This window comes from Haemorhous mexicanus, chromosome 13 (assembly GCF_027477595.1).
Source record: "Haemorhous mexicanus isolate bHaeMex1 chromosome 13, bHaeMex1.pri, whole genome shotgun sequence".
Taxonomy (NCBI): domain Eukaryota; kingdom Metazoa; phylum Chordata; class Aves; order Passeriformes; family Fringillidae; genus Haemorhous; species Haemorhous mexicanus.
The window spans coordinates 7,719,275-7,745,813 of record NC_082353.1 but is presented as its reverse complement, the minus strand read 5'-3'; the positions used below and the strand labels follow the sequence as shown (position 1 = coordinate 7,745,813).

Genomic DNA, 26,539 nt, shown 5'->3' with positions numbered 1-26,539 from the left:
TTCTGCTTCTCCTGGGGATCACGGAACAGTGTTGGTCCTGAATGGCTGGAGAATGGCATTTCTTCAATTCAAACCTCCCATGGCTCGCTTGTTTTCTCCTACAGCCAAGTGGGTTTGCTCCTGCTCCTGGGTGCAATGGCTGCCCCTTCAGATGTTGAAGTGCTTGCAAAGAAAAAAAAAAAGTCAATAAATATAGATATTATGGTCTACATTTTCCCCAGGAATGGGAGAAGTGGCAACAATGAATTTCTGCAATGCTATTTCTGTACTTCAGTGCTTGCAAGGTTTATAATTTCTGATCTGCAGTCTCTCCCATCTGTGAGTTCATCTGTCTAGGAGTAGCAGGTGACAAATAGAAAGTTTAAGGCTGAGAACACCCAAACAAGTTTTCCTTGGTATTAAGGTTTAATGACTTTCAGTAAATGCAGATTTTTGCATAGCCGTGGCCTACTGAGACTGGAGGAGGGCAAGGTGATTCCTAGCAGACCATATGTTACCATCTTGGGTTTCATAATGGGTTTAAAGAGCACATTAAGGAGAGTTTTGCTGTTCCTGAATAAATGAGATGCTACTCTGTGTCCAGAAGGCAGTTTCTTCAGCCTTTCCAAAGCAGATTTTAAGTACTGTGATGGCAGCAGGGTAAAAAAAGTGGCAGAAACAATGATGTGGAAGAACAGTGTTTCTCTTATCATCTATGCTAATCAGTCAGTGAAAATTCAAGCAGTATAACTAAATTTCAAGCGTTAAGTTTACAGGGAGACTTGTGAAAGTAGGAGAAGGCCCAGAGAAGTACTGATAAGAGGTAATGAGTGCTTTTTTGACTGCTAACTACAAAGTGATCTCTTTCAGTGGCAAGAAGTTGAGTCCCTCCCAGAATAACAAAAATTATCTGGTACGAACTTTGTCATTGCAGATATCTGGATGAATTTAGTGTGCTGAAGGGGAGCTTAGTATAGCAGCCTACAGATCCTTAAGACATTTCCCAGGGGAAAAGGATTAACGAGGACAGCACTGACATCTGATAGCTTTTGACTGTTGGATGTTGATAAATGTTAATCATTGAAGAAGCTTCCATGACAAATCAAAGTTTTAAATTTATATAAAACTTATATGATGCAAATCTATGAACATAGCAGTTTTACAAGTTGTGTAATGCTTTATTATTCATATAGCATAGAGAATATAAAGAATCCTAAAGGATATTTTTATAGTGTGACATTTTTGTGTTTTATGCAAATGGTTTTCCTCTTAGGGAAACGGTGAAAAGTGTAAAGGTGGAAGCAGAGGTGGTGCAGGGAGTACTCTGTGCTGAGCAAATCCTTTTGTTACAGACAATACTGCATTGCCACAGTTCATCAAATGCCAAAGTGCAGGGGATTCTGTGAAGCTGGTCACCCAGTAGGAAATTGCTGTCTTTTTATACTTAATCTGGAATCAGCAATAGCAAGTCTAGGAAGTGCTAATAAGCTGCTAATGTTGTGTTCTTCTTTCCTTTAATTTTTGAAGTACATTTTGGAGTGAGAAGAGGGAGCATGGGGGATCCCATCGATCTGGTGCTGAACAGGTCTTCAGAATATTTTCCCTGAATGTTCAGAGGGACAATTTGTTGCTTGGGGTTTGCTTCGGATAGAAGCACCATTCTCACTGTTGCATCCCAGGAGCTTTCCCAAAATTCTTTTTCCTTTTCCTCCAGTAGAAAAGGTTTGTGGTCAATGGCATCAATGGGGAAACTATCTCTCATGCTCAGAGTGAGCAAATCATCAGACATGGGCATGGAGCCTTGTGGCAGATTTGCTTCACCTCTCCATACACACCTCTCCATACAAGTCAGTGCTGCACACACACAGGGAGCAAGCTGCCCTGAGCTGGTACTGCAATCCCTGCCTTGCTGCCATGGTCAGAATTACAGGATCCAAAGTATTCCTTCCAGGTGTTCATCACAATGTGAGTGTGTGCTTGCCACCAGCAGCAAACCTGAGTCCCAGCCTCAGGGTGGCTGAGAAAGAGTTACTCAAAGGTCTGAAGGCAGAAGGGGCAAGCTGGAGTCTGGGGCAGGTGAGAAAAGGGTTCCTGAGCAGGCAGGAGATCCTGAGTGCATTCAGCACTCAGTGGAGGGTGCAGGATGTGGGTCCTAGAGCAAAGGAGTGAGAGCTGTGGGGTTGCCCTCTCTGAGTCTGGTGTCCTTCCTTCCCAGCTGTGTGGCAGCCACAGTGGCATGTCCAGGGAAGATGCAGTGGACACAGATGGACCTGGTGAAGGGAGGCTGTGTTTGCCTTGTAAGATAAAGTAGGGATAGAATTGTTAGAAGGGGGGGAAGGGAGGTGGAGACTGTGGAAACCTGGTCATGTCAGCATGTCTTCATACTGAAAGCACTGCAGGGCAGTAGCTTGTTTACCCATAAATCCACTAAGAATAGCATGTGGGTGCCATGGATGCCAGCACTGTGGTTTGGTTGAAGACACAACCTTTCCAGAATTCCTTTCTGTTCTCCAGGCAAACTGTTTTGCTACCCTTTGCTCAGTCCAGCTACTGTACTGCTGTCCCTTATGTGATACAGTCACTTGCCCACTTCTCTCTGACCTGTTTTGGCTGCTCTGAGAATTCTGTTGGTTAATAATGCACATCTGGGGGGGAAGGTAGGAATAATCTTGCACTCCTACCCACATATATGTATTAGTATGTCATGGATAAGTAGATGTTGAGTACTTCAGTTAGGCATTCTTCCCTTTCCTACCACCTTCTGTTTCTCTTCAGGTTTTAATCTCTGTGGCTTAGAAAATGCCAGCAGACTATGGGGATTGCCAAAAACTAATAATAATTAAAATTCCTTGCTATAAAAAGCAGTATGTGCTGCTTTTGAGCTGGAAGCATTAGAACACTTTCCAAGAATTCCAGCATATTAAATTCTACTGACATTTGATTTACAGCATGGTAATTTTTTCCCCTGTTTCAGCAGAGTGTAATGACAGTAAGTCCCAGTTTTGTAAATAAATTCCCACTCAAATTCCTCATGACATTGCATGTGGGAGTTCACATAATAAAAAAGGAATGTTCCCCTCTTCTTCACATTTCTTTACAAACCTGTCTCCATCATTTAAACAAATGTCAAATTTTCTTCAAAGACATGGTGTCTACCTAACTGAGCTATGATCATGAATGTTCACAAGTGCTGTATTCTTAGTTGACCTCATAGATAAGCAGATTTAAAAAAAAAAAGAGGAAAACATTCCACAGCTTAATCCAGTTGCTGTAGTCAACTGGAGTGGCTAGTGCAGGGTGCTTTGGTGACAGTGCAGCCTCAGAACTGGCCTGACAACTTCCATAGGGATTCCCCAGCTGGCGTGTTGAAATAAAAACAGCCCAGCTGCTGCCTCATCACCAGTCTCTGCTGGACTTCACATCACCGAGGTGGGAAGGAGGAAGCACGACTGCAGCTCAGATCTGCTCTCTGGAGTCTGTACCCTGGTGGCTTCTGTGAAATTCCATTAAGGTCCTTACTGATACAGTTAATTTAAGTCGGGCTGATCTGTTTCCAAATTATGCTGGAGACTAAACTCCAGGGGAAAAATGGTTAGTTTAAATCCACTTTCTTTGTGATCACTGATGTGTTGGCACTAAACCTACACTGCAGCTATGGATTTATTTTTATATGCCTGGGGCTCCGTAAGCAAAATCTTTATCTCTAGACTAATGTAAGAGCAACTCTTTCTAGATTATTGCTCATGTATTGGACAAGAAATCTGTCCTTTTTCAGTGATCCATATTTGTTTAATGAGCCCTTTTATATTTGTAAAAAATATCGTTGATAATTTGATATCAGCTTTGCAAAAGGAGAGCTGTGTTGAAGCAAAGACATTCCAACTATGAAGTGAATGCCTTGCAGTACTGCAGCCTCACCAGGGATTATGTTCCACTCTGAAACTGCTCACCATTCACAGAGCCCACATTCTGGCCAAACTGGAGTTGTTTGGCACTCACAAGCAAGCACATTTCCAAAACAAGATCAAATATTCTGATTTCTGACCGTTGCTCTTGCACTGAGGCACAGTGAAGATTTATCAGACTCCTAAAAGGGAGCCAGTGGATTTGAATTAAAGTTTGATTATCATTTATTATCTTAGTGGTGTCAGACACTCACAGCCAGTTCCTGTGTTGTAATTGTTCTGTCTTTGCACCCTGCATCTTTCTTTCTCCAAGAAAGAGAATGGAAAACAAAGACTGAAGGGTCATTCTGAGCAATCAGACACCTCTTTCTCCACTGACAAAGTAATTGCCAATTATACAGGTGAATTCAGATCAATGATAACAGTATTTTTAGAGGCTTTGACCACAACACAAAATAATATTTTATTTTCTCTGGGCATGTTATTTTGCATTTAAGATTATCATATTTAATGGAAGTTCTGATATTTTCATGTGCTAGTGAACATATATATCAGGATTTGTTCTGCTTTTCTACTTTCCTGGATGCATATATGCTCTCTATAAAATTAAGACAGGAAGAAATGCTAATTTTCCTTTTGCATTGTCTGTTCAGCTGTGACTACTGCACAGTGCACTGTGAGGTGCTGAGACATATCAGTTACTTATAAATGACTTATGTGGTTCTGGTATTACAGTAGGAGTCATGTGGCAAATGCCATGACCATCTGCAGGGTGGAAATCTGGAAACTCTGTAATCCCATATACAGCATCTATTCATCCCACATGGCACTGCAATCCTTCTGAAGAGCTGCAGTTTTGGCTGTAAGATGATTGAGGCTGGTGTTGCAAATAGATTTTAGGAGTGTCTCCTGTGCATGTTTGAAGGTAACTGTTCAATACCAGATGATTATTTTATATGATCTGTTTCAGATATGGTAACATGCAAAATATTAGTATTTATTCTAAAGAAAAAGCCAAGGAGTCAGAAATAAAGCAGAATTTACAGTGGGCTGGGCTGCAGCTGTCTTTTTTTCTAAGGCCCCAGCAATGTCACAAGCAGCAGAAGGATGTGGAAGCCTGGCATTCACAAGAAGGGTCCCATTGCCAGCCTGATCCTCCAGCACTTTCCTGGAGCTTTGGCCTCTGTTCAGGTTTAGCTTAAATAAGGTTTTTTTTTTCAGGATATGAGTATAATTTTTATAACCTTCTTTACTTCTAACAGTCAGTCAGTCAGTCAGTCAGTCAGTCAGTCAGTCAGTCAGACTGAGAAATACATTGTCTTATTGAGTGAGGGTTCTATTTTCCCTTAGCTCAACTGGGAATCTGGTTTCCTCCTTGTGCTGCAGTGCCGTGGAGAAATTCAAAGGACTTGTGAGAGAATTGCCCCCATATCCTTGATGCTAGGATGTCTGGTTTTTCCCCTCTTCAGGACATCATAGATGATCCACTAAGGATGGGGAAGTGTGTTTGTAGTATTCTGCTTATTTACACAGGCATGGACAGTGTCCAGGCAGTACAGACAGGACTTGCCTTCCCCTGAGCTGCCCCTTCCAGAAGGAATTAAATGCTGCATCTGCCCAAAGAAATATGGACAGGTAAAAACTTAATTTTAATGTTTCTGGGTCACTTGGTGAATGGGGGACTGATATGGAAGGGCATCTTTAAAATTCTTTGATTCTACTCCTGCACTCTGTGAACAAACTCCTCAAGTTCTTCCACAGAGCTGCTGTAATGCTCTCCTCATTGTTACATTGCAGAAATAACCAGCTGCTGCTTCTCCCCTTTATTTCCAGCTGTTAACTCCTTTAAAAGACAACTGAAAATGAGTTGGATAGTACCCTTATAATTTTCCCCTTGCAGATAATTTCTGTGGTTAGAGTGCTGCTGTGAGCTGGGAAGAGGGGTGTTGGCAGCAGCTGGGAGGCTTCACTCAGGGCAGTGTGAGGGAAGATGTGTAGATATGGGGCAGGGTTGTAACTCCTTGGCTCTGAACTCATCTCAGTGAGGACCTTACTGTGTGTAAAGTTCTTGTAGCTGTGGGTAAGGAATGACAGAACTCATTCCTCTGACAAAGCACAGGGATCCCTGGTTTAGAATAGAATTTATTTTTAAATGGAGGCCTTCCCAGAATATCTTTGTTTTGCTCTGGGATTATTGCCAAAAATATGTTTTTGTGACATTTTTTAAATGTACCTGCATCCTTAGATAACATTATTTTTTGTTGTTGTTCAAAACTATTTACAAAAAGAAACAGAAGGAAAGAAGTATAAACTCTATCAAAGTAAATGCAGGCAGTTTACCTAGCAAGGCAAAGGAAGATGACAGAGATGGCAAAAGAAAAGCTGGATTTAAAATGCAGCAAAAATATCTATCTTGCAAAATTCATTTCAGCACGTGAGTTTGCTAGAGTGGAGAAATTGATTGAACTGCTCGTCTTCAGATTCAGGTGAAGAGAAGTTTACAGGCATCACATGAAGTCAGGAAGTGATTCAGTAGGTTAAAGGCAGTCAGGAGTTTGAGACTGCTGAAGCAGCACAAATGACAGAGCAGCTCCTGTCAGGGGATCAGGAAAAAGGTTGGAGAGAGCAAGGCTGAAAGTCGATTGAGCAGGGGAGGACACCCATGTTTAAAAGCCAAGTTGCAAGGTAAAGGGTGTCAATGAAATATTAACAAGATGTTTTCAATTCTGTTTGGACCTAGATAAGAAAATTGTGAATGTAGCAAAGGAATGTTTACCATAATAAATAACATTAATGTAATATATGCATCACAAGATCTAGAACAGGTTTACAGTGGTACTTACAGGTTTTATTTTTACTTCATAGCTGATCAAACAACAAATTGAGTGACTTGGGCAGTTCCTGAGAAAGTCAGAAGCCCAGGCATGTTACTGATGAAGAGCCACTCTGTCTGAGTATAAAGATGCTAGAATTTGCTCTTTCACACAGGGAGCTGTTCATCTCACAGCTGACATTTTTGTGTAATTACACCCCCAAAATGCTGAACTGCTGTAATACCATAGCTGTCTTACCTGTGTTCAGAGCATCAAAAAACTATTTCTAGGCTTGGGAAACTGATGTCAAATTTTTATCAAGACAGCCTGCAATTTCTCTTTGCATTTTGTCTGCATTTCACAGCATATTATAAGTGGCATGTCAGTAAAAAATAGATTCAGTCTTGCCAGCAACAGAAAGCAAAGAAGGAAGCAGCACTAGTTGGCTCCCAGCAATGTTCTCTTGGGAACAAGTCTGAACTGAGGCAGCTTTGGGGCTCTTCAGTTAAATTAGAGTTTTCCTTCAGTCCTCTGCATGATGAGGTTGTTCTTTTAAGGGCACCATCATTTTTCAAACATCTGAAAAATTGAAACACAGTTTTTGAAAACAGGCATCTTGTACTGCCTAGGTTATAGTAGCTACCAGCTTACAAAACACAGAGAAAAGATTTCTCAGTACATCACAAAAGAGAGCAGAAACATTCCATAAAACACCAGAGGGGTACTCTCTCTGGCTGACATGATTTATCTTTAAGGCACAAGAACTTTGAGGGATGTAACAAAGAGCCACAGGTCTCAAACAAGGAACCAAAGGCAGTTGTAGCCATTTCCATCCCTGGGGTTCCAAGGCAGAGCTGCAGTGCTGCTGTGCATGTCCATGCTCTGCTGCCCACCATTTCTCACTGCTGCAGCTTGGGCTGAGTTTTACAGACTCCTTATGTCATTTTTCCAGTTGTTTGAGGCTTTTTCCAGAAAACCCATCTCATGCCCCTATTTTGTTGGGAGTTATCTGTCACTTTCATTACTGCACTGGATTCAGTTTGGTTTGTGGGTTAAATTTACACAGGTGAAAGCAGACCAGAACACATTCCAGTCCCACCAAACAACAGTTACCCACCTCCCAGCTCCTCATTTTAGTATCACCTTTTTGGTTCATTCTCCTGTATTCCCTGCTCATTTGTGCAGTGGCTCCTTTGTAGTCATTATCATGGCACCAAAAAGCCTGAACAGTGCTTCTTCCACATGGCTTGCCACAACTGGGAAATGGTGCTGATTCTCCTGGATGAGCTGGCTAAGAGGATGAAAATAGATGAAATCATAGAAATTATTACGTTTGGCATTGTACTTTTTTTTCCTGTCAGTGGTGCTTAATCCAGCAGTCCTTGGTGCTACAGCATCAAACGTGGTGTGCTGAAGAGATCAACAGATCTCTGAGCAAGAGGATGTGGACTTACCTGGAAAGGCTCCAATGTGGATTGGCCACAGCAAAAGGAAGCAAAAGTGGTTTAATCATAGGATAATCATGGCATGGTGACTCACTGATCATGGTAGATTGCTGGGCTTGCATATCCAGAATCCACCAGGAGTCTGAAGTGGGAGCAGGCCGTGGCAGGAAGCTGAAGTGTGCAAGTGTTTGAGCAAACAGAGAGTTCTTTTTTCTGTGACTTATCAGAAGAGTTGTCTCCTTGGGTGCCTGATCATGAGGATGGCAGGACACTCACTGTTTTGCTCAGAGCTGTAAGCAACCTTCAATAATGTGGATAGTCAGAGAATATGTCAGACTTATGTAGTGGCCCTTGGGGGAAATTACTCACTGGAGCCATTTATACCAGCTTGTATTTGCAAGGCAGGGGGAAAAAAAGATATTTTGGTCTAGCATTAGAGATCTTAAATCCGTAAAAGAAAAATACTGAAAGTGATTATGTTTGCATATTGAATGGTGCTTAAAGGAGATAAAACAGCAACAACTGAAAAATGTGCTGAAATTTGCTGAAAAATCTAAGTATAGATAAGGTGGAAGTATAAACAACTGGATCTTAGCTGATCATTTTCCAGCTTCTTTCTTCTAGTTCCTGGCTTCAGCAATCTTTTTAATAGGTTTTGAATGTAAATTATTTTCTTTTCAAAGCTGCCTTTTAAAGACAGCAGAAACTTGTCTATAGGTGCTTGCAGAGCTGACCTGCTTTCTACAACTCTTACAAAATCCCTTCGAGAAAGGAATAGGAAAAAAAAGTAAAAGCAGTGTTTGCCAAATGGCAGTAATGCCTCCTGTCAGTAGAGAGAGGGGGGAAAAGGTATAGTAAAACTCACTGCTATTACTCAATCTTGAAAAACTGATCTGTAATCGAGTTGGAAAATACTTCAGGAAGCTATTTAGGGACACTGAGAATGTGCAGAACACAAAATTAGTATTCTGTTGTAAACACAAGTTAAGGCCGAGGTGAAAACCTTGAGAAATTCTAATTTTCACTAGGAAAAAGATAAGTCAGAAGAGAGTTTTTAAATCACCATCTTTTGCAGGGCTTTAATCACTTAAAATGTTTACTGCATGCTCCTACAAATCAGTTTCTGGAAAGTCAGGAAGGCAATGGATCAGGCACAACAGGGCAATACTTAAAATTTGAAACTTGCAAACAGCAGTTAAAAAGTAGCATAGATTTCGTAGAAAAATGGAAAAATATAAATAACTTGGGTGGGTTTTTTTCCTTCAATTTTGTGAAACTTCCAGGAGATTTGACAAAACCAACATTTTAATCAAAACTGAATAATATGCAAATCTGCCAGAAGTACTGATTTTCCTGCAATATACTGTATCTTTCATAACACAAGAAAGATTGGGCACCTGAGTTTTCTACCAAGAGAACAATCTCTATAAAAGTCCCAAGTCTGTAAAGGAAATCCTGAAAAACAGCAGAGAGAAGACAGAAAGAAACTGCCAGAAAGGATCATGGAATAATTCAGGTTAGAAGGGACCTAACAAGGGCTCCAACCTGTTCTCAAAGCAGGAGCAGCTCTGAGGCCAGACCAGGTTGCTCAGGGCTGTAACCAGTCTGCTCTTGAAAACCTCCCAGGGCAGAGATTACACAACTGTAATGCTGAAGGAGGAATAGAGGGGGTAATAATGAAGAAATTAAAAATCAGTTTGTCTTTTGCAGAGTAATGTAGCTTTCCAAAAATACCCATATTTTGCCAGTACTTAATGAGCTGCAATAAGGGACCTTGCTGAGGTAACAAGCCCTTCAAGGCACTCAGTCAGGAAAAACAAACTGCAATAAAGATATTAATGATTGGGCAAGTTGCTTGAGTTCTTTAGGATAGCTACCAATATTTGTCCTGTTTTTGTCTTTTTCAATTACGTGTTTACAGCCAGATTGTAGATTTATGTACCTCCAGTTATTTTTTAAAGCACATGAAAACTTCTTTGTTGTATTTTTTTGGCCATATAGCCCCAGTTGATGTTTTACTGATGTTCAGAGAAGTGGTTACCCCAAGGTCCCTGAGCATGCAGGTGGTAGCTGGGTGGAAAAACACAGGTTTTGTGCTGTTTGTACCTCAGTGATCCTTCTCTGCAAGGGAGAGGTGACAGTAGCAAGGTCATACAAGAGAATTCTCTGGGAGCATTGAGTATTTTCTCCTGAAAATGTCCAGAAAATGCTTGAAGAAGGAGTGCTGAAAAATAGTATACTTCATGCTTTGTATTTTGCACTGGTTTTTTTCCTCAGGTATGTGACGTAGCGAAGTTTAAGAGCCTAGTAAATGATCCCCATATAAAGAAACACAAAAAACTAAAAAAAAAAAAAAGAAAAAAAAAAAAAAAAAAAGAAAAAATTAAAACACTGGCTTTGAGGCCATTTATAAAGCTGGAGGAATGTGAGGCTAGGACAGTCCAGAATTTAACATCTGTATCCTGCTGCTGCTAAAATATGGGTGTAGTCACAGTTGTTTGCCCTTTCTTTACACAGTGGAGGTTATTAAACTCCCTGACAATAGAAACAGGTATGATTTAATAACAGCTGTTACCACAGACTGGACTGTGCCACTTACGGTTGCATTGCATTTATATTTACAGAAACAAGTTTGTTCAGAAGAAAATTATCTGTCTGTGAATCTGTACTGACATCAAAGTATGTCTGTTAAGTATTTCTTCCATACAGCAGAGAATGGAAATGGAAAGATAGCATCAGAAAATTAAGTATTTGCTTAAAATATTGAAATAAATGTTAAAAATAGATAAACAAAATGATCGATTTCTGGAACATCTTATTATTGAAGGTGTTTTCATAATGAGCACCAACTTCCCCAGAGATGAAAAAGGGGAGAGGACAGATTCCACAATAACTATCAGGTTGCTTATGAAGGTTACTACAATATTTGTCTTGCCCATTCCATGCTTTGCTGTGCAGTCAGAAACAGATTTCAGTGTTTTCAAGAGCTGTTCAAGCATAATTAGAGACTCAAAATGAGTTGAAATCTCAGCTGGCGGCCTAGCAATTTGTTTTCATGCTGCAAGTCATTTAAGACTTATATAAGCATAACTTTTTGTTGGAGTAAGGGGATATCCTCAATCCAAGAGTCCCGTTATACCTCTGTTTTTGAGCAGGACACAAAGCACTGCCCAGCTGTGTGGCATCTTCTGCCCTTGCTGTGGCAGAGCCTTGGTAGCCGAGGTGCTGCTGTCTGAGGCAAACCCTGCAATAAAATTGTAATGATGTTATGTAAGGGTGCATTTGTTTTATTTGCGATACACTGCAGCAACAGGGTCATTTCTAAAAATATTGGCGGTGCAGGCAGTGGGGCTGCTCCGGAGCCTTGGGCAGGTTTCCGTGGCAGGAGCGGTGCAGGCAGTGGGGCTGTTCTGGACCCTGGGGCAGGTTTCCAGGGCAGGAGCGGTGCAGGCAGTGGGGCTGTCCTGGAGCCTTGGGCAGGTTTCCATGGCAGGAGCGGTGCAGGCAGTGGGGCTGTCCTGGAGCCTTGGGCAGGTTTCCGTGGCAGGAGCGGTGCAGGCAGTGGGGCTGCTCCGGAGCCTTGGGCAGGTTTCCATAGCAGGAGCGGTGCAGGGAGTGGGGCTGTTCTGGAGCCTTGGGCAGGTTTCCATGGCAGGAGCAGTGCAGGCAGTGGGGCTGTTCTGGAGCCTGGGGCAGGTTTCCATGGCAGGAGCGGTGCAGGGAGTGGGGCTGCTCCGGAGCCTTGGGCAGGTTTCCATGGCAGGAGCGGCGCGGGAGCCGGGCTGAGGCTGAGCGGAGCGCTCTGGGCGCGGCGCTGCCCGGGGCCTGCCCTGACTCACCGCTCCTCCGGCAGCTCCTTCGAGGCTGTCTGCCCAGTCCCCGGGCACAGGCTGGCAGCTGCCTTTTCCTCAGCCAGCACAGACTGGGGAACCCCAGAACTGTCTCCCGGTGCCTCCCCGCACCGTGAGAGGGTTTGTCCGAGGGGTGCAGCCCGCAGCTGAGTGCCTGCTCTGAATGAACAAGAAATCGCTGCCAAACAACTTCAGATGCGTGACTTCTTCAAGTGGCTTTGTTTCCTTGAACTCAAAGAGCCTTTTAATAAAGGACTGCATACCTTGGCTGAATTAATTTCAGTTTCACAAGCACCATCTTTTTAAAACAGGGAACACGCTGGTGCTTTCGAGTGCTATTTTTCATCCTGTCTGGAGAATAATAGAATCCTGGTAGGGCAGGATGTCCCCAGATGTACTGCTCACTGAGACTCTTCCTTTCTCTATCCCTGCCTGCCACACAGTAGTGTATGGCTGGGACACTGGCCATCCTCGTTGCTGACACATGACACTCTTTTGGGAAGGAGAGTTGGAGGAGGGTCATGTAAGGACTATATTTGCCTTTTCGGTGCAGGCAGGAAGATAGAAAATAATAATTTTAATTTTAAAGCAACGTGAAGTTTATCTGCATATATAACACATACGTTTGAGAGACCTCAGCCAACTCATCCTTGAGACCAGTGGAATTGTTTTGGCAGTGGTATGGAAAAGGCTGTGATGTGGATAGCCTTCAGTTACACAATCGACTCTGTTCACTTAGAAACAAAATACTAATTTCAAAATGTAATATGATACCTAATGAAATTTTAATTTAAATTCAAATAGCAATGTTCCTGTGCTAACCATCCAGCTCGACTCATGACATTAAATCATGTTTTGATAAGATCTCATTACTTGTGTTGTAGTATTTTAAAATACCAAGACATTGACATGTTCTGAAGGCTCATTCACCTTATTGCTCTCCCGGCTCTCAGGTTGTACAGGTTGTACAAGATGAGGCTTGTGCTGCTGCAGGGAAGCATCACTGTTCACACCCTTGTCCCTGGGCCTTTCCTGACCATGCATGGATAAAGCTGACCCTGCATATATATGAGCAAAGGTTTTGCAAAGCTCACATTTTATCTGTTGGTTTTAATATAATGAGGGCAACAGCTACTGTAATATCTTGAGCCTTTGCAGATATAATAAACATTGTACATGATTTGTAATCCTTCTGGAATATGCTTCTGTAGGTAGAGATTGTTTCACTGATTTTCCCAAATGATCTAAGCATTCAGTGGTTACCTCTCTAATTTATTTCTGTGCCAAGAATAATGAGTGTGTTAACTGCTCATAATGCAGCCCTGGCTGGGGAGCAGAGAGAGGAGGTTTCATGTGAGCTATGGCAACACTATAGTGTTCATGGGGGAAAGAAGCCTCCACCTTCTTTCCTCTTCCATGGAAATCTCTGTCAACCCCTGCTACTGCTTCCAGATTGCAGGGCTTTTAAAGAGAAATAATTCATTATCTTCATAAGCAGTTTGTCAGGGCTATTAAGGCCTATTAGTGCAGCCAAGGCACTAATACAGTTAGAGAAAGAAGAAAGAGTAGGCTGGAAAAAAATTAGTCCATACTGTAAGACAAGTGTACAAAGAAGGTGTTCCTTCTAGTAAAGTACTTTTGGATGCTTTCTGTGGTGACCTAGGGACTAGACTTGTTCTTGATTCTTTTTTTTTCCTGGTCTTGACATATATTATTCAGAAACCAAAGAGATGCCCATTTGTGAAAATAGCATATGGGTACCCTGAGAGAAATATTTAGAAGTAGTATGCAATCTACTTGTCCAGCAGTGCATGTCTAAAAAGTACTGTATATGTATTTGATGTTAAATGTCAGTATGACACATAGCCAGGGAAGAGTCATAGGCTTGATTTCAAACTCTGTATTTATAATTGGGTCATAGGGAGAAAAAAAAACAAGTCTGTTTTTGCTACTTCTAAGGAGAAGCTCTTGAAAAATATGGGAAAATGAATAAAGTTTCTGTGGAAGACCTTCTTTAAAACACTTCTTACATTTATCATAAGAAATGGTATAAATCACTTCAGCGTCTTGTTGCCAGTTATCATATTTACTCATCTTACAAGAGAAGTCAGAGTATTATGTGACTCGTGGAAGTTTGCACACTTGGCAAAAATTGGTTTCTACAGCTTTGAAAAGGCTTTCAGAAATATTTTCTAGTTGGGGAGCAAGTTTTATGGTGAGAAGCTCTATCTTTGATTAGACTGAAGCATAACATAGGAAATAGTTGACAAGCTTTCACACAGAGGGATTGAGGGACTGCAAACAGCCACACTGCCTGGACTTCACTGGGAAACTTGCTTTAATGCTTGTCCTTGCTTTACCTGCTTGGAGAACAAGAAGAGTTTCAGTCCCTAGGCTCTTGCTTTAGCACTTTTCACAAGTATTATAATCTCACACATTTAAAAAGGGATGTGACAGTTGCAGTTTTTCAACTGGCACATAGAGTTGAACTGACAGATGTGCAAAGAAAAGATTTAGCTAATGATATTGATATAATGTGGATTCTGTGAGGCCTAAACACTTGAATGAAAAACAGCCATCCAACTGTGGTAAATCGAGCACTTGCCCTGTTAGCTTTGAGCTTTGCACTGTAAATTCTTTTGCTTTGAATCCTTCTGTACTGACTGTATAGATTTGGTTAGATTAAAGCATTGTTCTGGTTAGAGCCCCTGGGCTTCACTATAATATAGGTTGTGGAATGTGTAGTTATTCTAAAGGGATGGTTTCTCTGGTACTGAGTCAGGAGAATTTCTGACTGTGTATTACTTAGATTTAAAGTTGGAATTTGAGTAAAGATACACGTGTAGTAATATGTATTTATCTTGCCAAATACTAATCCTTCCTGGGCAATGCAGCACCAGTTTTATCAGAACAGAGCTGAGCCCTGACAGTCCAGGAGACAGATGCCAACTCTCAGTTTCTCTGAAGAACTTCTGTTTTGGCAAATGTAAATCAGTTTACAGATCTGTTTGCAGTATAAGTGCGTAGAGAGCTGAACTGAATTTAATCCACTGAGAGAAATAAGTGAAGTTTGGACTCTGTATCAGTATAGGCAGTGGGATGACTCATAAAAAGATCTCGTTTAGTACTTCACATATTTTTGAACCTCTTGTTTACTGTGCTAACCGTTCCCAGTATTACTCTGTGGTCAAAACTTGATTTTGTAAATTTTGAACTAAAATCCTATCTAGATTTTTTTTTTTCCTGAAAAATCTCTTACTGAAAATGCATTACAGGTTGCAGTTAATGGGAACAAGTGTAAAAGGCCTGCATGCTTTTTGAAGGTTCTGAGTGATTCAGTAACAGCTGGTTTCACTGTGCCTTTATACAGCCAATACTGTATCAATCTCCAAACTAAAAAATAAGCATCTGAGAATTTCTTGCACATGCATGATGGCATACCATACAGGAGTACTGGAAAAATGTCATCCAGTTATCCAAGGAATGAAGCAAGCCCTCCTGTCTCAGATGGGGTACAGGTGCCCTCCCTCTGTAAGGCACAGGATGCCTTCTGCCCATAGAAATCTGCAGGCAAGGTGATCTCTGTGCTTGAAGTGTAGGAAAATGCTTTGTGAGTGTAGATACACAGTGATGTTACCTTTGCTAGTAAATTCAGCTTAAAAAGCCCCCATCTTTGGCTGCTTATTCCTGCCTCTGTGCTCCAAGGATAATTTTTAAACCACAGATATCCCCATACAGAGTTAGCAAGATGCAGCTGTGGAAGAGGTGCCAGGGTGCCAGAGCAGGACTAGTGACCAAGTCACAGGAGCAGAATGTGGGGCTCCCATCACTGATTTCATGGGCTGGGACACACCAGAGCCTAAGAGCCGGCCCGTGACGTGCTTTCCTTTCCTGGCAACAGCAGGTCAGGAAATAATGCAATATCCTTCCACACTAAGCACTTTCTGTTCTAGTAGTCTCTCTGTAAATTGCCATGTTGAAACTGTTACATGCACTGAAAACTTTTTAACTTATTTTCAAAACTTGTAGCGACATTTATTTAAATAATTAAAAATGCTAATATTAACCAAACTGTAACAGTTAAAGATGAAATAGGGCTGCAGAACATGTTGTCCCTGGGAACTAAATTTTTGTATTGATTTCTATTGACACAGCTAAAATATAATATCACAGATATATATATATATATATATATATATGTGTATATATATATATATATATATATATATATATATATATATATATATACACTATCATAGATAACCAGATATCTACTTAGTACAGGCTAAAAGTAACTGAAAAGCACTCAACTTTTAAATGGAAAGTATGTGGTGCTCAATGAACATGTCTTAAATAAGATCCCTTGAGGGTATAGTCTGAATTATTGAAATATGGAGTTAAAACTCATTAAACTATGTTCTGCTGTAGTGTTTTAAAGCAAAATAATATTTTATGCACTCATGTCTCAAGCTTATATATTTAAGAATTATAATGATTTTGCAAGGGAGCCTCAAAAAACCATCTCAGATCAGTGGTGAAAGCCCTGTGTAATATAATAACCCAATAATATATAGTTAAGAAATCTGCAGGGGGTACAAACAAGATAACTCGAGTTTCTTCCAGTGACACAAAGAGTGATCTTTTTTAAGTGTTTGTTTTATTTTTTTAAAATAGTTTTTAATATTTGGAGGTAGAAACAAAAGCAAATACCAAGATGGAAAGGGTTCATAACCCTATGGGTGTGACCATCAGGAGCTTACTCACCTTACTTACCTCCTCTAAACCTTACTGAAGTTGTTCTTGTAAAGCAGGTGCTACTGGGACAGAGCTACCAACTAAGGTAAAGATTACACTGGAATTAACTGGGTGTAATCTGGTGCTCCTACTTTAATGCACAGTGTTAGTTCCTTGACTGGATGGATTTGTGCTTGTGAATTTTAAAAGAATAGATGGAGTCTTGTACCAGTTGTAATAAGAAAGGCAAGAGGATAAAAATAAATTTGAGATTCTAAAAGGTGAAAGCAGAGTGGCAATAAAAATAGATTATAGGTTATAAAGTTCAGTAATCTAAGTTTCTACATTTTTTGCAATTATGCAATAAGGTCTTTTTGGTATGAAGAATTAAGAAGCAGATGAGCTCACACTTTTGCATCATTATCTATAAACACTTTTACCAGTGTAACAATATTCAGTATGTATTTTTGTGTTGAATGTAACATTTTCAGTACATATTTTCATTTTCTGTATGCATGCCCTTCTCATTAACAAGAATGAGTCATGATAATTTCCTGTAGTACTCATTGCAAGTCTGATATTTGTGCTGAAGAAACTGTAGAAGTAATCTCACTTTTCAAAACTCTCTGGTTTAGAAAACCACACCTCTGCCACCTCCCCATCTTCCGTCCTCCTTATAGTGGTGATTCTATTTGGGTTTCAGAGAACAGTTTTGTCACTTGTATCTTGTGCAAAGGTTCCTGGAAAATTTCTGGGTTTGAATACAGAGTTGTTTGCCAGAAAGGTAATTAAATTAATCAATTTTGTTAAGCTGCCCCTGGACTGCCTTTGCAAATCACTTGGTGTTTGTAAGTAATGAAGCCTGGGTGCCTTCAGGCTTCACTTTTACTTTCTGAAGTTGCCTGTGCAGTTAATATCTGGTGCATGTTGCTTGTTGTCTGGGCAAGCACTTTTTAGGATGAACTGCTAATCATGCTTTCTAAATGATAAATAAGAATTGCAGATCAGTGGAGCATGTGTGGTGCTGTCTGTAGCGTGACTGTTTCAGGGGCTGGAATCACCTCAGCACTGAATCTGCGCCTGCTGAAGTCTCACAGCTGTCTTTGATTATTTTAACAGTCCCCTCTCTACCAAATAAACCTGGAGAAAGTAGAAAGTTCTGAATATCTGACATTTTGACATCCAGTGGCTGCTAAACAGTGAAGCATTTTGTAAAATCAGCCTTGATCAGCTGCAGTGCACTGAAGTTTACAGTCCCGTTCATAAAACGTCTGAGACGGGAAGTAGAATAGTTACATAACATTTCTGTAATGAATTTCTGTAATAAATTAGCTCTGCTGCCATGAAGCACAACTAAAACTCACAGATAATATTTTCTTCAACAGTAGTCTCAGATTTTGTCACTACACAATTATACAGATGACAAAGTTTCTGCAAGACCTGATCCAAACCATGGAGATGAGTTTCTTTTTATAAGGATATCCCAAAATGATAACCAAGAGACTGGATTTCAGCTCTACAGAGATACATTCTGTAAGTATTTTAAGGCTGAAAATAATGTTGCATTGCCACTGCAACCTACTTTTATTTCTATTTGTACATTGCCCATTTGCTTACAAGCTGAAGTGATTGATATTCAGGCTGAACAGATAAAATGCCCTTGCACTGTGTTAAACCTAGTACTATTTTTAAGGTGTTAAAAAGGAAATAACAATGAGTTTAAACAACAGGAGTTAAGACAGACCACCTGGATGAACATGTTGGGTTTATTCCCATTCTGAGCAGATCCAGCCTCTGGACTGTACTTGAGGGGTATGTGCTTTAACCTCTTAATGAGAGGTGAAGTACAGATTTTGGGACTTTGTCTTTGACTGTCTAACAGTTCCAGTATGTGAGAGGCAGTGAATTACTGGAAAACTATTCCCTGTATATTGAGCAATTGTCTGCAGTGTTTTCAGAAGAGGCACTGCAGTGATATACAGCCCTTTAAAGAGTCAGTAGGTATAGGAACAAAGCTTTAACTGTGTGGAAGTGGGAGGAAGATATGAAGCATTACTAGGCATCATCACTGCATTAATTTTTTCCTTAGGGACTTGATTCATTGAGACACTGAAGTTTGTGTAATTTTAAGGATGTGGATTTCTCACAGCTTTCTGTAAACCACTTTTTTACATGTAGAAAAAGGTAGAAACAGATACTTTCTTCTCTTGTGGTTTATATGGTGAGCTCTAATTTTCTCTTCCCCTTTTTTTTTTGTTCTTGAAGTGCTGAAGTCATGTGTCAACTACAAATACAGTGTACAATACCAACTAAACTGCATGACATAATTGATAATATATTGGCCTATTTATAGCTAAGCATCCCAAGACTACCTCACAGGGCAGCAAAACTGTCTGCTATCTCTGAGAGATCTTAGATGAATTGTTCTCTTTCTGAGCCACACTCACCACAAAACCCACAGGAAGTTGTCTCTGTAGTGGCTGCGGTTCTGCAGTTTCCTTCTTCCCCATCTTTAAGTGGTCAAAACATTTCTTAAAAAGTTAAGTCAACACAAAGTAGAGAACAGACTTCCTGTTCTTGTGGTGTAACAGATACCCATGTCCTCAGAAAGGAGGATTCACACATCTGAGTGTCCTTCTGTGTCCTTTGAGTCAATGTGGGGTTATGGTGTGAGCTTATTAAATAATAGTTTTATTTTTAGGTTTCCTACCAAGAAAATATAATAGTACTTTTTTTAGACATCTCCCAATAGCAGTTATTCAAAGGATGAGCAAAGTACTTGCTTTTCTTCAGCCTTTGACTTCTGAGACAATTTTCTATCTAAAGATAGGGGTTAAAGATGATCCTCTTTTCAGGACTTATATGGGTAGAATCAGAAATACACTTTAAAACTTTAAAATTCTGTTCCCTTAGCTAACAGATGGGACTTGCTGTATAACTGTATCTGACTGAATGTATTGTATATATAAGGCATATATATATATATATATATACACCTGAACACTAACACATACATCTCTCTTGCTATATATCAATAAGTGTATATAAATATATAGACATCTGCTGTTTCATTGAAGATTTTTAAAGGGAACACATGAATACACTGGAATCCTAACAGTCTTAACAATATAGAACTTGCTCTTTCAGACATAAATTTTACAATATTTATTTTAAAACCTAAAAATCCACTCAAGGTTAAATAGGACTATAAAATTCAAAGTTATTTACACTTAAGATAATAATTCTATGTTGACTTGGCCAACATTTGATTTGGCATTTTCAGTACTGTTGATGGTAGATTTGCTTGTGAGCAATTTGTTAATGAAGAGATGCAAAACTTCTCTTGAGGGAAGAATTTCAAAGGACAGCAACATGATTCTGCTATTGCTTTGTACAAAAACAAGCAAAACCATTCATTAAAAAGAATTTGTATCTACTGAAAAATAGATGCATTTTACCAATGGTAATAGAATAAGATGATGTTTCTGGCTCCTCTAATTTGTATCAAGAGTCAAGATGAAGATTTAAATAACTGTTGGATGGAAATGGAAGGAAGATGGTGGAGGGAGGGAAAGAGAAATTATAAAAAAAAGAAGGAAGGAAGGAAGGAAGGAAGGAAGGAAGGAAGGAAGGAAGGAAGGAAGGAAGGAAGGAAGGAAGGAAGGAGGGAAGGAAGGAAGGAGGGAAGGAAGGAAGGAGGGAAGGAGGGAAGGAGGGAAGGAAGGAAGGAAGGAAGGAAGGAAGGAAGGAAGGAAGGAAGGAAGGAAGGAAGGAAGGAAGGAAGGAAGGAAGGAAGGAAGGAAGGAAGGAAGGAAGGAAGGAAGGAAGGAAGGAAGGAAGGAAGGAAGGAATCTCCTTAGTCTCTGTGGGCCAAAAGAGTTATGCATATCCAGCTGTTTTGAACCCCTAGCAGAAGTCCTTCCTTGTTAAATGGTCTCCCTCCTTGTTAAATTCAGTTTATGCATTGATAGCATTTTCTCATCCAACGTATGATACAAAAATGGTGCCTCTACCTTTGCTTTCTTTGCTAAATATTTTTCTTTCACCTTTTTATTTGTTCCCCATCTTTCTCCCAACACTTTAATAACTGTTTTTCTTTCCCATGGTCCTTCTCCCTCACTGTAGGGAACCCATCTCCCCCTCTGTGTGCATGCCTTCAGTCCTCTTTCATTCCCTTGCCTCATCTTGGTTGATCATCTTTACCCTTTGTTCTCAGCTGTCCTCCTCCCTAGCCGGTAGGTCTTGTCCCCTCTCCCCAGAACTATTCAAGGAGAAAAAGTTGAAAGGGAGGGATTATTTTACCCTACAGTTTATCAGGTCATCCTCCCCTGAGTTTCTTTTCATGCAGTCTCCACACCTTGAAATCTTCCCCCTCCTTCCTGTTGTGATCTCAGCCTTTTCCTTCCTGCCTCCTCTGGTGAATACTCTGACAGTGAAGCATGTGGGCATAAAACCCGTCACATTCCGCCTTCTGCGGGTGTAGATAGAGTTTAAAAAAAAATAATCGGAGGCTTAGTTACATCTAGCAATGAACAAATAAAGCATGTGCTGTGGTGGTTTCATGGCAGGAGGCCACGCTGCGGCACGGGGAGCTCCCGTGGAGCCGGGCCCCCGGCCCAGCGGCCGCGGCTCCGGGGGAAGGACAGGGCCCGGCCGGGTGTCCGGGCACTCCGGGAGCGGTCCGGTGTCACAGGGCCGGGGACGGTGCTGACAGAGTCCCTGGAGCTGTCAGGCTGTCCCGGTGTGCGCTACGGAGAGCTCCCGGTGGCTTTCCCGGCCCTGCGGTGCCATGGTGGAGGAGTTGGCCCTTCCCCCGATTTCGGACTGCTGCCTTGGGAATTTGATTCAGCTATTTCCTGGAATACGAATTTGTTTATTTTCAAAAGAGAACAAACGTAAAACTCATACAGTAGCTTTGGGTAGGGCGTTTCTTGTGGAAGAGTGATTTGGATCGTTGAATTATTGCCTCTTTTTAAGAATTTCAGTACTTCTGGAGTTTGCATGGAGTACAAAAGCAGCTGGTGGCACTGAATTGTACAACTGCAAGAAAACCTGGCCCCGATACCATGGCTTTTACTGCCATGGATATCTCATGAAATGTTTGCAAAATGAGTGCAAAGTACTCTCATTTCGGTTTGGGATTTTTCTCACCTACTTTTCTTTCGCTGGAACCTTATGTACCTGATTATTCCTGCCACTTGGGCTCTTATCTAATTCTAAAGAGTAAATTAATCAACACCATAAACTATGGACCGTAGTGATATGGGTAATAAACAGTGTGCTGTCTTTTCAGTGGGGTTTGAAGCACTTTAATGGATGATGCTTCTCGAAGTCGCTTGGTTAACTTATGACTTGGCCCTACCAAATTTGGGAGTGTGCTCAGCTTTCTGTGCCGTGAACTATCTCGAAAGTCAGAACTCCAGCTGCATTTTCAGACAGCCTCATCGTGCATGGGTTGGGCATCCAACGCCCAAAAGTAAAATAACATCTTTAAAAGCCTTTCCTTTTAAATGAAAAAAAAAAAAAATTGCAGTATTTCTCTTAGTGCTTAAGTAAATACTTACTTTGTAAAAGTCGCTCTAAAATACTGGGAAAAGTTTATTTTTCAAAGCCACAGGGAGCAGTTCATGGTGCTATAGGAAATGCTAAGGCTATGCAGTCACCACCTTAAAGCAAAGCAAATCTCCCAAGTTGTTTTCTTTTTGTATCTTTATTGCTTTTATCTCAAGAACAAAATGTACAATTAAGGAACTCGAAAACTAATGTCCCGCCCCTTCAAACAATGGGCAAACGCAAAAGCAGGTTTGAGCCCGCGCTGATCGACATCCCAGTTCTGCGGCCGGCTCCAGGGGGGCGAGAATTCCGTCGCCGTGAGCTCTGCAGGACCGCATGCGGCGGAGAGCGCGTCCACGGGCCCGGCTGAGTTCCCGCAGCCGCCCGGTCCCGCAGCCCCTGCAGCGCTCGGGGCGGTCCCGGTGCCGGTGGCGGTCCCGGCCTGCTCCGCTCCCCGCGTTCAAACGCCCCCCGCGCTCCCATAGGCTGCGCCGGCCCGGCCGCGCTCGGCCCCCGCCGCCCCGACCATGGTGCGGGGGGAGCCCGGCGGCCAGCGAGCCCCGCGGGCGGCCCCCCCACCGCGCCGCGCCCGGCACAGCCCGCGGGGCCGGGACCGGCCGCTCCGCCGCCGCCGCTCCGCCGCCGTCCAGGGGTCCGGGTCCTGCGGCAAAGCGGGGGCAGGCGGCAGCGGGGCGGGCAGTCCCCCCGCGGCGGGATGGGCCGTGCCGGCAGTCGGACATGTCGGTGCCTGCGCGGGGGGAGAGGCACGAGGCGGGCGGGCGGCGCGGCCGCTGAGCGGGCGGGCCCGGGGGCAGCGCGGCCGCTCCCGCGCTCCGTGCCCCGGCGGCGGAACCCGGCCCCGGCGCGCCAGGCGCCGCGGGAGAGGGACCACACTTTTATCAAACTTGAGCCTTCGCTCCCCTTCCTCTTTCTTCCTCTCTCCCTCCTCCCCCGTCCCCGCCCCTTCCCTGCCGTCCTCCTCTTCCTCCTCCCCCCCGCGCCCTGGGATGTTTATTCGGGCGGCTGTGTGAGGCGCGGGCGGCGGCGGCGCCGAGTTTCTCTCCCCCGGCCTGAAGAGTTGCAGGCGCGCACACGCTCGCCCGGCTCCGGGGGAGAGAAGGAAACAAAATGTCTGCCAGGGCCGCGGCGGCTTCCACGAAGGTAAGGCTCGGCCCCGGGGCGGCCGCGTTCCCTGCCCGCTCCGATCCTGCGGTACCCTCGGCGCGGTTTTCCCATTGCCCCGCCGAGCCTGCACCGCGGTGGCCGCGGCTTTACCCCCGCCCGTGCTGAGGGCACGGGCTGGCGCGGACCGAGGAGGTGGCGAGGCGGGCCGGAGCCTCCCGGCCGCCTTCCCCGCACAGCTTCCCTCTTGCCTGCCGGGAGGGGCGCGCAGGTGGCCCGCACCCCCGTGGCCCGGGCCGCTGCCCCGCCGGCCGCCCCTGCCCCGCTCCGCTCCCCGCCCGGCCGCCCACCTGTTGGGCGTGCGGGGCCCGGCCCCGGCGGTGGGACGCCTGCGGCAGCCGGGCCCTGCCCCCGGGAGAAGCCCCCGCGCTCCCGCCGGTGCGCTGGCCGTGCCCTTTTGTTCCAGGCTGGAGCCGGGTAGCAATTAGGAAAGGTTCAACCGGGAGAGTCCAGTACTGCAGGATTTTTTCCTGTGGCCGCTGAATCAGTCGGGGATGATTGTTGCTGACATACGGTAAACAGCTTTGGGGCGGCAGTAATCCGTCAGAAACTTGTGCCGGTCCTCCACCTGATCCGTAGGTGTTGCCGGTGCAGGTGCACGGTGCGGGGTGTGTACTCTGACCTCCCCCGGCGCTGCGCGGCGGTGAGTAATGCCGAGCGGCCCCGGGGCTCAGAGGTGGAGCTAGGAACGCTCAACAGGTTATTTCTCCTTCGTGTAAAATTAAAGGTTTGCTTTGAAACTAGTTTGAATTTGAATTTCGAACTAATTTTTAGCTTGTGGCGCCTGAGTAGTTGCTCCGGCTTCAGCGCGACGAGTTCCCGTCGTGTGTGCTGGCTGGTGTTACCGGAGCTCGGCTTAGTGCTGTTTGCTTTCGAGTGAAACTACGTGGTTTCGGTCTGATGTCACTTGCTGGTATGCACTTACTCAGAAGTGGTGTTCTACAGGCTGAAGTAAAATGTTCACCTTACTCTATTAGTACCGAAAAACCTCGGCGCTTGAGATACTAAGTAACAAACTTACTCTAGTTGTAAGATACTGTTAGCTGGCGATTTTACCAACTCCAGAGTCTTACTTTAGAGGTGTGTTCGAGGCAGCCTCAGCTTCCTGAGTGGAATTTAAAAAATTTAAAAGCTAATGTTGACTACTGAGTTTCATGCCTCGTTTTAAGTATGCTTCCGGAGGTATTGTGTTACATTTTAATGTATAGACAAGCACATTTCAACAATAAATGTTTGTTGTTGGAAGAGTTACCTATTTTAGGTAGTATTTCATACTTCTGCTATCACCTAGCTATGGAGATAGATTAAACATACTTTTTAGCCCTTTTCAAGTGCATTTATATTAACAACAAATAGGAGTTGAAGATAAATGTTGTCTTGAATAGTGTTGTGTTAGAATTCTGCTTTGTGAGGGATTGTGAGAACTTGCATCAACATAAATGTTGCAGATTTTTCTTGTTGTAAAATTGGGGTATAAAATTCTTATTTCTGGCTCAAAATGCTCTCTTAAAATATAGCTATTTTGTGAGGCTGTGGACAAATACTGCCTTCCACACATTCATGTACTGTCTTGAAGTGTTTTTCTATTTTTAAATACGGAAGTGTATTTAAAGTTGCAGAAGTGTACAGAAAGTGTATCTGTTTTGGCTGTGGACTGGTGTACAGACTGTGTTAATTGGAAGTTGTATCTTGCCATAGCAGTTATTTGAAACTCCTGCTGCTCATGGTCATATCACTTTGGCCCTTGGAGCTTGCATACATGCATACAGTATCAGCCAAACTAATTATACTGAAAGGTATGTTAATTTAAGAATGTTGCAAAATATAGTCTCACTGGGGTTTAACTCTTCCCTGGGATGCCTTCAGATTTATGGAAGTAATGTAATTGAAATAGCATATCTTTCTTGGGGAAAAAACCTCATTTTGTAGGTCCTGTGACTGTTAGAGGAAATTCTTAATCCGTGGTAGTTTTTTATCAGAATTATTTATTATCTTTTTTTCTTGATCACAGAAATGTCTTTAAAGACTAGAATCTGATGATACAATTTATATGAGTTTCATTGTCAAAACAGAGGTGCTTTCAGTCAGTGGATATTGTTAATTGTGTTTCAGTCATTAGTTCCTGGGCTGTTCTCCATGTAGTTTTAATAGTTATAGACAAGGAGATTAAAAAGTATTTTGGAAATACTGAATATTGGGGGATTTCTGTGTTCACATTCCAGATCTTGTTTCCTTTAGTTACCCTCTAGTTCCAAAGTTATCCCTTTGGGTATGGTATCTGGTTTCTCATTTTTGGGGTTGTAATGCATTAAATGATGAATGGCTTTCTCTTAACATTTACTTAATATATTGAAGCTCTATGTCCATAGCCACAGTTACTGTGTCACACTTGACTGGACAAAACCTTAAAAAAAAAAAAACAAAAAACTTTTTGATTAGCTGCATAATTCTTATTTGTACATGAGATAATCTTGGCTGCTGTGATTGATTGTTACACCCTACTATCAACAGACTTTCACAAACAGTTTCACTGCCCTTCAGTTTTGATTACTTAGCTTTTCCCCCTGCTATGCTGTATAGGAATGTGGTTTTATTAAGGCGTTAATGTGCTTGTTGTAGCTGTTGGTAATAAGCAATAGAAAATGGTGGAGAAATGAAGACTTCCTGGAAGTTTAATCTGGTTGTGGCTGTTGCTGCAAAATTTGAGGGGCCTAATCTCTTCTGCTGTCTTTTTGAACTCTACTATTGGATGCTATGGAAATAACTGTCAGGGTCTTAGTAATGGGATGTAAACTTTCTTTTTCCTTGAAGTTGGAGATTGTAATATAGTACACACTGGTAAAAAAGCCAAACCCAAACAAACAAAAACACCACCCTGAAAAGGGACACATAATGAATCCCTGAGCTTTTTTTGAATGCTGAACATGAGTTCTTGAGACTTCCTTCTATTTTTAAATACATTCAGGAAGAGTATTTCAGTCTTTGACCTCAGTCGTGTAACTAATTGAATTTTGGTTATTTTAACTGGCTTTCTAGCTCCAGGCATGTATCTGTTAACTACCCCTTGAATCAGGAGC

General features: G+C 42.5%; 1 protein-coding gene across 6 annotated transcripts in view; it reads left to right on the top strand.

The window, feature by feature from the left end:
• The window catches only part of TJP1 (tight junction protein 1), a 156,961-nt gene that overhangs the window by 65,292 nt on the left and 65,130 nt on the right, over positions 1–26,539 (top strand). Inside the window, exon 1 of one of the 6 annotated variants that reach the window (XM_059858198.1) lies at positions 23,143–23,441. The exons of the other annotated variants lie outside the window; for them this stretch is intronic. Coding sequence (XP_059714181.1) covers positions 23,409–23,441 — 33 coding nt within the window. The 5' untranslated portion in view covers positions 23,143–23,408. Of the gene's footprint in view, positions 1–23,142; positions 23,442–26,539 lie in introns of those variants that run through there. 6 annotated transcript variants of the gene reach the window in all.